General features: G+C 39.5%; 1 protein-coding gene across 2 annotated transcripts; it reads right to left on the reverse strand.

The window, feature by feature from the left end:
* Positions 1 to 322: 322 nt before the first annotated feature.
* LOC121887766 (highly reducing polyketide synthase PKS6-like) lies at positions 323 to 10622 on the reverse strand. 2 transcript variants are annotated; one of them, XM_042398730.1, is made up of 7 exons: positions 10517 to 10622; positions 8355 to 8427; positions 7649 to 7802; positions 7176 to 7336; positions 6515 to 6721; positions 6248 to 6429; positions 323 to 6131 (listed from the first exon to the last, which is right to left on the reverse strand). In XM_042398730.1, the coding sequence occupies exons 2-7, from the start codon at positions 8410 to 8412 to the stop codon at positions 591 to 593; spliced, it is 6303 nt and encodes a 2100-aa protein (XP_042254664.1). In that variant the 5' UTR covers positions 8413 to 8427; positions 10517 to 10622; the 3' UTR covers positions 323 to 590. The 2 variants fall into 2 exon arrangements, with proteins under 2 accessions (XP_042254664.1, XP_042254665.1); XM_042398731.1 differs by lacking the exons at positions 8355 to 8427; positions 10517 to 10622 and having other exon boundaries at positions 7686 to 7776.
* Between the last annotated feature and the right edge of the window lie 1012 nt (positions 10623 to 11634).

Genomic DNA, 11634 nt, shown 5'->3' on the forward strand with positions numbered 1-11634 from the left:
TGCACTGGTAAGAAATGAACATGACCTATAGCAGAATGACATTGACAAACAGGCAGATAAAGGTGAAAGTGTTAAAGTTCACGTAAATATAATGATTGAATTAAAGAGACGAGCTTGAAAGATTAAAATTTATTGAATATTTATGAAATAATATAAAATTTGGTACAAAATTAACATAAATTATTCAAATAATCATTTATCAACAACTATTGTGTATTTCATTTTATACTGAGTCTTTTTATGTCTTTTTATCATAAACATGTCAATGAAAACTGAGTAAAACTGCAATACAAAACATTCATTTAAAATTGTTTGTCTCCACAAAAAAAATAAGTGATGTATGTTTACAAAAATGAAAAAAAAAACATGTAAAACTACAATGCCAGAATGAACTGAAACAATAACCTGAGCCAAACACAAACAAAAAACTAAAAAACAGAAATAAACATAGAAAAAAAACCAGGATCAACACGTGGAATTAACACATGAATGCAGCTGTCAAAATCTACAACTACTCCAGCATTTTCTTCTGCTAACCTAGGCTGTTTATATTTCTCTAATATCTACATTTGACATTTTTATAATCTGGCTTAAACATCATTTGTGTCCTCAGTTGGAAGAGACTTTTGGTTATTGCTGACATTTTCATCTCCAGCTTCTTCACTCAGTATAGCTACCACTGTTGATAGCATAGCATTGGGATCCAACAACCTTACCAAAGGCACATTCACACCTCTCCCTTGAAAGATGAGATTTTGCAGAGTCATGGCCTGCATGGAGTCAATGCCTAAGGATGAAAGAGGTGATTCATCTTTTATCTCACTTTTATCGATGCCAACGGTCTCAGTAAGCAGTGAGACAAGAAAGTCTTTTGGTGAGACAGAGTTGGTTTGTTTAGTTTGAGAATCTGTCTCTTTGGACTTTAGTAAAGCCTCCTCTACTATTGCGTACATGCGCATATTCAAGGCTGCATTTTGAGAGGAGACATTGTACGTGAGATTTCTGAAGTGAAACCTACAAACAGCCTGTTGGGGTCGGTTGAGCACAAGGCATTGCTCCAGACTTTGATGAATCTCAGCCACATCCAACACCATAATCCCTTTTACCTCCAGAAATTGCTGGATATGCTCCTTGTTCAAGAGGAGCCCAAGGTTCAGAGCTCCCCAGTTGATAGACTGTCCTGGCAACCCAAGTTTGCGCCTGTACTGACAGAACATGTCGAGGAATGCATTGGCTGCTGCATAGTTTGTTTGAAATGCGTTTCCAAGAGAAGCTGCGATGGAGGAGTAACACACAAAGTAATCTAACTCACAGCTTAGTGTTGCATGGTGCAAATTAACTACACCATTTACTTTGGGTTTGAGAACTTTCTCATAGAGAGATCTGTCAAGGGTCTCAATAAGCCCATCATGCAAGACAACTGCACTGTGAAACACTCCTCTGACTGGACAACCAGGGAATTTCAGGCTGATGACACTGATAACCTTGTGCACATGCTCACAGACAGATATGTCACACTGCATTGCAGTGATGCAGTTTCCACTCTGTTTCTCCACATTTTGCATCTCTTTTTGCACATCTGGAGTGGGCTTGCTCCTGGAGAGTATGACAATGTACCTACCCCCTCTTTGCGAGATGAACTTGACCGTCTCAAAGCCCAGACCAGAGAGACCACCTGCCACAATGTACACTGCTCTCTTTCGGAAAAGCTGTTTTTTTGTTGACAGCAGTGGAATGTCGGATAATTCATTGCTGTGACCTTTTTCTAAAGCCACAACAGCCAGTTTCTTTGAGTTGAAGTATGATTCTGGTTCCTCTGACTGAAGAGTCTTGATGCTTTCAGATTTCATATTCTGAAAGGTAAAGCTTTCAAGAGAAAATGTCCTGCTCAAGTTCAAGGACTTGAGCCAGTGATAAATGTGTTGCCTTTGTGCACTCAAGGATCCCTTTTGCAAAATGACTGGCATGTGAATTGTCTGCACATGAACACTTTCCTTTACACTTTGGAACAAATCCTGAGCAAACAAAGACTGCATCTGAGATTCAGAGATGATGACAACATGTTGGACACCAGGAAAGTTGCAGACTTTAGCAATCAGGGATTCATCAAATGGAGGCAGGACAACAAATGCGTCCATTTGATTGACATCTACAAAAGAGTCATTGCACTGTGTTCCAACAATCACCTTCCACCCGGATTTGTGAGAAGTGAGTGCCAAGACTTTCATCAGAGCAGAGTCAGGCACAGAGGATATGATTCCTAGACGATTTTTGGCTCTTGGCAAGGCACGATGCAGGATTTCCCATGCTAGTACAAAGTAGGAAACACAGGGTGTTTTTTTAAGGCACGGGAAGTGTTCGGTACTGTAACACACATCCTCTGGAACTCTGACCCTGCTGGCTGCCACCACAGGGTAACAGCAAGCAACTTGGTCTCCCACTTTCAACTCCCTGACATGTTTTCCAACTGCTGTAATAGTACCACTGAAATCAAGAGAAAGGAGCTTGTGGTTCTGTGATGAGTGTTTGTCCCAGTACAGTGTCTGGCCAAATTTCAGATGTGAGGCACTGACAGGGAAGTAATCTGAAGAATGAACACATATCTTAGTGGGCCGAATTTCAACTGATGCATCACTGATTGGCTTTGCCTCCTCATCAGAATGAATGGCATTCAGTTTAGTCATCTTATGTGCATCAACTGTCTGAAGGATGCAGGGTTCAGACATGTTAGAGGTAAAACTACGATCTGAGTTGCCTATTATCTCAGGTGGAGTACGCACAATGGAGGGTTTCAGAATCAGCCCCTCTTTTACCACCAATTCTGGGTACTTGCTGCAAGGATATGATCTTAGGACATCAGAAAGAGCTGCAATGTCCTTAGTAGAGATAGCGCTTATATCAATCAACTGAAATGAAAGATCTGGTATCTCTGCAGCACATGATCTTGTCATGCCAGTAAGCGCAAAACCTGGACTTATGTGCTCTAATGTGATGTCAGATGAACAGTAGGTTACCACTCTGATGGAGTTTGGGAAATGAATCCGCTTGAGCTCAAGGACTATTTGGCGGAAAGTCTCACAGCAGCTCGCCAAATTCTGCAGAACAACATCAGCTTCCAGTGAAGTAAGGTTTTCTTTGCCCCACATAAATAAGATCTCATCAAAGTTTTTCTCAATATCTGTGATATTGAGATTTGCCAGGAGAGCGGGGAACCCATGGCTCAAGATGTCTTTTGCATGTGTGAAGGAAATGTATCTAGACCTTGAGTCCAAATGTTGTTGCAGGCCTTTAGAGATCCCTAGATGATCGCAAAAGACCAAGGCCTTAGGATGAGAAACAGATATGACACCCTCAGGGATGACACCAAAGTCATTATGGTAGAAGTACTCCTCAACCACATGAGAACGACTGCCAAGGTACTTGCTCATCACATGCTTAACCTCAACCAACACTCTGCCTTCTTTATCTGCAAGGCAGCCACAAACCTCAGAGTGATCAACACTCACATCAGTTGCTCTCAGATAGATAATCATTTCATCTTGCAAAGGTTCCAACACTGTGAAACTTCCTATTTTTGTGGGAAATCCTGGTCTACCATCAAAACTATACTGGATTGTGACTGGTAGAAGCTGCATCAGAAAATCCAGCACAACAGGATGAATGCAGTAGTCATGCAACTGAGATTGCAGTTCCTCTGGAACTGTGACAACTGTAAACACCTCTTTCAGATCTTCCCCATAGTGCACATCCCCCTTAATCTGGAAGACATCTCCATACTGAAAGCCTCCGTGAGAGAGATACCCATAAAATTCCTCAGAGCTTACTACCGATGTGCATCTTTTGTAGATGGAGCTTAGGGAAATGGACTGCTCCTCAATCAGCCTCTCTTTCTTTGAAACCACTGTGCCTGTTGCATACATTGCAGATGAGGAGAATACTGTGAAACTAGTCTCATTTTCTGTTTGTTCTAGTTTCACCCTCATTTCTGGTGAATTTTGGGTCAAAACAAATGGACTGTGAAAGTTGACACTGAGCTGTAGTGAGTTGAGGGGGACTTTTGGTTTGGCAATGGCCATGAATGTGGCTAAACCCAACTCAACATAGAAGGCCCCAGGGATGATGGGTATATTGTTGAGTTTGTGCTCTTTCAGGTAGAAAGAAGAATCAGACATCAGATCACAGCTGAAAACGTTGCTTTCACTTCCTGTCTGCCAGAGGACAGGATGATTACTTGCTGTGTTTTTCTGTGTTGCTCTGATGATAACATCCCTGTCTGAGCAATCAAACTGATATTGTGGGAAAGGCAGTGGCATGGTCTCATATCCTGTGTAGAAAGTGTTCCAATCTACCCGAACACCCAGTTCGAACAGTTTAGAAACAACTGACATTATTGTTTCTTGATCTTTCTCTGGCTGTACTGAAGCAAGAACAACTGTGTCATTACCCAGCGATTCCATGATATTCCTCTGTAGGGCTCTTCTTGGCCCTATCTCTACAAAGACTGTATTCTTCTTTCCTTTAGTTGCTGACCTCACTGCTTCTTCAAAAGCCACTGGCTCACGGATGTTTCTAGCCCAATATGCGCCTGTGCAGAAATCACCCTGATGTACTTCCTTGCCTGTCACTGTTGAGAACAACTCTGTGTCAAGATCATTGACCTGTAAGGAACCAATTGTCTGCTTGATTTCTGGCAGAATTGGATCCATCATGTGGCTGTGATAAGCAACAGGAACATCCAGTACACGGAGGAACAGATTCTGACTGTTGGCTGTGGTGTTTAGCTTCATATGGAAGCTATCTATTGCATCTGCATTACCTGAGACTGTGCAGGACTCTGGGCTGTTAAAAGCAGCAAGGCAAATTGTACCAGAGTATTGAGGGAGAAGAGCAGTCACCTCTGATACAGCCATGTTGCTGATCACAAGCATCTTTCCCCCTGTGACTTTTCTCTGGAGAGTGCTGCGGAAATAGATTACCTTCACTGCATCCTCAAGAGACAAGAGGCCAGAGCAGTGGGCGGCTGCAACCTCGCCAACAGAGTGACCCAGTATTGCATCAGGCTTGACACCCCAGTGTCTGAATAAGGTGGTAATGCCAACCTGGATAGCAAAGAGGAGAGGTTGGACAACATCTGGGTTTTTGAAGTCACTACTCTCAAACTCACTCTCAAGTGTGTCCAAGATGTTCAGTGCACTCAGCCTTTGGAAAAATTGTGCAATCTCTTTGATCTTATCTCTGAATACAGGCTCATGTTTTAGAAGCAGCTTGCACATGCCATGATAAGTGACACCATTTCCACAGAAGACGAACACTAAGCTTGGATCTGAGTAGGACGGGCTAAATGTTTTGCTAACAGCAGCACTTAGCTTCTCTTTAAGATCAATTATGGATGAAACCACAATGGCCTTTCTGTATTTGTGTTTCAGGTGGCTCCTCCTGCAAGCTGATGTGTACACCAGAGAATCTAGATCAACTTTGCAATCTGCATCTAGCTGTTTAATTGTGTCTTCCATCATCAGAGTGATGGATTTTGGTGAATTTGCCGACAAGACAAAATACCTTGCCTGCTTCCTGTCATTCTTTATCTCAGTGTGTGACTGTTTGTACTGTTTGACAATTGCATGGGCATTTGTACCCCCAAAACCAAAGCTGTTCACTCCTGCAATTCTTGCACCAGAGGCTTCCCACTTTTCTACTTCCTCAGGAATTTTAATGTTCAGAGCTTTGGCATCTATTCTGGCAGTCTCTTCGGAGTAGAAAATGGAGGGAACAATGGTCTCATGCTTCATCATTAAGAGGACCTTAATGAGTCCTGCCATTCCAGCAGCAGATTCTGTGTGTCCAATATTGCTCTTCACAGAGCCAATCCGCACTGTCTCTGAACCAGGAGGTCTGGCTTTAGCAATGACGTTTGAGATGCTTTCTGCCTCTGTTGGGTCTCCAACTGGGGTCCCAGTCCCATGTGCCTCTATGTACTGGACATTTGTGAGGTCATACTCTGAGTAGATACTTCGCAACAGCTCTTCTTGTTGTGCCATGGAGGGTTTGGTGATTGGAGTGACTGAGTGACCATCTTGGTTGACGGCTGTTTTGCTGATGATACCCCAGATGTGATCATGGTCTTGTATAGCCTGTAAAGCAACAAGACCAAAATGAAACAATGAGAGTATAATTAGGTATTATTTATATAATATTTATAACATTGAAAAATATATGGATCTTTTTAAAACCCTCTGCATATTCTGACCTTTTTTAGTGGCTTCAGGAGAAGAACGCCACAGCCCTCCCCTCTACCGTAGCCATCTGCTCTGCTGGAGAAAGGTTTACTGGTCCCGTCAGGTGAGATCATCCTGGCCTTGCTGAGAGCAACAAACGTTGCTGGCGCTAAGATACAGTTGACCCCCCCACACACAGCCATGTCACAATCTCCTGATGAGAGGGAAAACAGTATACAGTATTTTGAAATTGTATTATGTTACAGGAGCTGTCATTGTCTTTAATTAGAAATACAGACCTTGTTTAATGGATTGACAGGCAAGATGAACAGACACGAGGGATGATGAGCAGGCACAATCTATGCACAGTGAGGGCCCAGTGAAGTTGAAGACGTAGGACACCCTGTTTGCTGCTAAACTTGTGGCAAGCCCTGTGCCAGTCCAGTGGTTGATCATATTTGGATGCAATTGTGCAGCATTTGTTTCGTAATCTCTGTTCATTAGGCCTGTAATAAAATCAATATAAAAAATAGATGATTCAAGGAAAAAAGATGGAAATTTGATCCAGCAGAAATATTATACATAACTGTGTGTAATATTGTATCCAATCTTACCTTGCGAGGCAACTGATTTCATGAGATCGCGACATCACAAGATCATGTGAGAATCGTTCTTGTCAGGCTTCAAGTTATGTGCTTGAGTCTGAACCACTGATGGTTCAGACCAATCAGCGTCATATGAGGATTCTCACATGATCTTGTGATCTCGAGAAACGAGCTGCCTCTCAAGGTAAGACGTGATAGACAGATGGTTCATCCAATCACCTGCCAAGTATTTTTTGAAAGTGCTTGCCCCTCTCGAACAGTTTCCACGGATGACTTCTCAGGTGGTTCTGGGTAACAAACCATCTGGCGTGTAAGGTTATAGCCAGTCACTAGAAAAATGTTTTTACTGTCTTACCAAAAAATACTCCTGTCCTGGTCCCACTGGCCTTCTCCATAGGAATTCCAGCATTTTCTAAAGCCCTGTAGACACACTGAAGGAGCTGTTTTTGTTGAGGATCCATTTGCTCCACTTCACTGTCACTGATGCTGAAGAACTTGTGGTCAAATTCATTGAAACTGAAAACATGCAAAAATCATTGGATCTAATTTAATAACTGAGAAATAGATCATATTGTACACTAGTATAATTAAATCAGGTGCTGATCACAGCAAATGTGAGAGGAAAGAAGAATGGACTTTCCTCACACTACTGTTTAAATAAAATACCAAAATTTTAAGGTTCTCCAGAGCTGAACTTTTACTGTGTGGCAATTCTTCATTTTTGATTAAATCACTTATATCAGCAAATATTTAAAAAAAATATTTTCATATATTGCCATTGTTATTTCTTTGTTCTTAGTGTCAATGTGTTAGGGTTAAAGACCATACCCATCAATAAGAGCAGCCTTGGTTGTGCGGGATTTACCCGCTTTATTGTCGTCAGGGTCATACCAGCTGGCTAAGTCAAATCTCTCTTTGGGAACTGGCACAGAACAGTTTCTCCCATTCACCAGAACCTTCCAGAAATTGTCAAGCCCGTCTCCTGTTTGAAAGATATACACAGTAGTTAAAGGCTCCACCAAGATACAAAGAATAATTAAATACTATAAAGCATTTAGTATTTGTATGTACAGTATGTGTTTGTATCCAACATTTTGTCATTCTGCAATTCCCCTGATTTGCAAACACTAAGTTATTGTGAAAGAGGATATAGGTTATATTATGAAATATAAGTTAGCAACACTTACTTAATTAGAATAAAATAACATAATGACACATCTTTTTTTTTTATTTAGAAGTACCGGGAATTAATTTAAATAACCCAGACTGTCAGGTTGAGATAAGATGTTTATCCCAAGTAAAGTTCAAGCAAACATCTTTTTATCTGGTAAATTCAGAGGTAAAATGTTGAAATAATGCAGTTCTGTCTTTTCTTCTTAAGTTTTTTGTCCAGTTAATTTAGTCAGTTTTCAAGAGTCTTAGTATACATTGTGAGAAATCTGTAAATCGTAAATTTGTCAGTAAAATATTAAGAAACACAAAAAACAAACAAAACAAAACAAAAAGACTAAGTTCCCAAATTCAAATGCCTTACCGCCTGGAAAATGACATCCAATGCCCACCACTGCAATGCTGTCTTCAACTTCCTCCATCCTGCCTGAACATGACTGAAGAAGAAAACAAAAAATCTTTACTGAACCATTAAGTCAACATCACTCTTGTTCCTTGGCAACATCACATCCATAAACAAATGTCTTCAGCATCCTTTAAAACTGAGTAATTAGTCCAATTTTGATATGAACCAGTGCATCCTTACATCCATACTGTTTGGGAAATCCATACCATACCATCCATACCATGCAAGTGATTAGACCAGGTTTAATGAGTAAATCAATATGTTATACAACAATGGGGTGACTCTGGGTATTGTTTCATTGAAGCTTATCACTGTTATACCATAACTAACGACCAATCAATCAAGGAAATCAAGTTTTTAATATTTTTCCTTCGGCTCATGACACCAGTCATTGATTTCACTCATTACTGAGGTCACGCCTGCTTCGATTGAAGAGGCAACATCAGGGCAGTTCATTCACAGATGGACCCTATTATACAATTATGTATTCTCTTCGCTGATTGGTGTTTGAACCTCACTTGTTTATATATACTGTTATTTCATCTGTTTTTTAATACACTGATGATGACCTCTAGCTGAAACGCATCAGTTTCTACCCACAATAAATAATAATAATAATGAGATAGATCCGTGAGTGTGTGTGTTTTGTTTGTTTTATGCTTGCCACACCATGCATCCGATATTCTGTTCAAGACTTGGAGCTGTGCGCACCACAACTTTTTACTAAATGCACTTGTTGGTAACTTATAATATTCTAATTTCATGAATCTAAAAATGTAATCATTTGTCACCTTGACTTAAGTCAAGGGCGTAGATTTGGTTTTATCTTTGGTTAAGGATATGTTTTCTTAGACGGCCAAAATAAACAGGATGTGCACTTGGTTGAATATGCATTTGCTGATATAACTTGCCTGAAACCAAAATTTTCTCTGATTTTAAACTGATATTTTACATTTTTTAAAATGAATATAAATCTGAGACCAAAGTATATTTAAAAATGGCATATGATAGATTTTCACAATAACTGTTACAATAAATATTAAACCAACTATCTGCTGTAAACCATTTTCAAACCTCACCTAAGATTGTGTAGCCTACCTCTGTCCTTCCTTCAGTTTGTTGGTTTGGGCGACACAACTCAAGAATTTCATGACAGAGCCACAGCAATGCTCAAACCTATCTTTGAATCATGTCAAAATCTTCTACTTGTATTACTTTTCATTCAGCTCCTGAATATATGGCTACTGTATAATTCACTATGACATCAGAGCTCACCTGTCTGTGTGTCTCTGTGCTGCTCAGGCTGCTGCTGACAGGATTGTCATAACAAAATGAAGTCTGACCTTCACAAACAAATTTTTCACAGCGCTGTCAAGTCTATTTTCCTCTGTTCTACACGTGGAAGTATATACAAATTTGTGTGTGCATCGAAAGCACGGGTGACCTACGCTCAACACTGTACCTGAACGCCTCCCGTGTAGACACAAAGGGAAACTATGCTGAGTCTCTACCACGGTTGGCTGTCATTTATGGTCACGCTAGCTTCTCTGTCATCTCCTCTGCTCTATTTGTCTGTGTTTGTGTTTAGTTTAGTTTGTAACGTGTATTAAAATTTGGCTATTAAAATTCCAATAAACTTATCTACTGGCTGAAACAGCCCCTCCTCTCAACCAGCAGCAGAAGGAGGAGGACAGAGGACAGGATGAAGATACTGACTGATGTCTATGTTCTTCATTCTTACTAAACTTCACTGAGTATTTTAATGTCAGGAATATTATTTATTTTACTGACATTGTTTATTTCTTTCAAGTGAGATATTTTTGAATTAATATAGTGACTTTGCTAATGGAAACTTTACTGTTGCTGCTGTTAGAAACGATATTTTGTCATATTTAAAATATAAATTTATTCTATTCCTGTTCTGAATTTATTCTTTTTTTGAACAATAATTAAAAAAACCCAATTCTTAAGTAATGAAAAAGAACCAATACAAGTATTGATAAATACTCTTATTTCTTTCATTCATTCCACCAATGCAGTCAACAAAGCAACACAACTCATCACTATAACTACCATCTTTAGTAATATCAGATCATTTTATCAAAGGTTGGTTACGTTACCTTTAGATGCTGAAAATGATCTGAATCAAGCTGATGAGTGAAGGTGAAGTTAATCAGCAGCTTCAACCAGGAAACCAACCAGAAAAAGAACAAACATGAAACTCACAGGAGCAGGTCTTTAAGATTGTTGATTGACCAACAGTCTGAACTCTCTGTATTGCTCCTTTTATACTGACAAGGAGATAAATAAGTGCTGAGATGGCATATTAAAATTTGGCAAATTCCAGTGAATTTAGCTACTTGCTGAAACAGCCCCTCCTTTCAACTTGCAGCACAGGGAGGAGGACAGAGGACAGGGTGAAGAAACAGTCTGAACTCTCTTTATTGCTCCTTTTATTCTGACAAGTAAATAAATAAGTTCTGAGATGGCATTAATGCAGTCTGTTGTAACTCTGTGATATGTTCAAAATGGGACCATTAAATTGTTTGCCGATAACATAAAGATAACATTTGAAAAACGCTTTTGTTAAGACTCCCTGTTAAATTTGTCACACAGTCCAGGGGTGAGATGAGGCTGAAAGTACTGCTAGTAACAGAAGAAATGATTCTGATTCACCTGATCAGAAAGAAACTTGACTTCAAGAGTCACATTTTTAAGAGAACCTTAAAAATGATTCTCCGAAGACAAGAAGTTTGTCCCAACCTGGGTTCTTAAGGCATATATGTGACAATTTAAAGGTATTTCACGTTAATTAATAGATATGATAGTCAAAAACTATCAATCAAGGGAATCAAGTTTTCACTATTCTTGTTGGTAACATTTTAAAAATATTCTTATTTCATTAATCAAAAATGTAATCATTTGTCACCTTGACTTAAGTCAAGGGCGTAGATTTGGTTTAATCTTTGGTTAAGGATATGTTTTGTTAGACGGCCAAAATAAACAGTATGTGCACTTGCTATCTTTCTTTTCTCTTTCATATGCACACATAAAGATCCTGACTGCAAAAGGTTTAATTGGTTGAATATGCATTTGCTGATATAATTTACCTGAAACCAAACTTTTTATCATGAATTTTTCTCTGATTTTAAACTGATATTTTACATTTTTTTTAAATTGATATAAATGTTGAGAAAGAGACTGTTGAGAAACAGTCTGAATTCTCTGTATTGTTCCT

The sequence above is a fragment of the Thunnus maccoyii genome, chromosome 21, assembly GCF_910596095.1.
Source record: "Thunnus maccoyii chromosome 21, fThuMac1.1, whole genome shotgun sequence".
In the NCBI taxonomy this organism is placed as follows: domain Eukaryota; kingdom Metazoa; phylum Chordata; class Actinopteri; order Scombriformes; family Scombridae; genus Thunnus; species Thunnus maccoyii.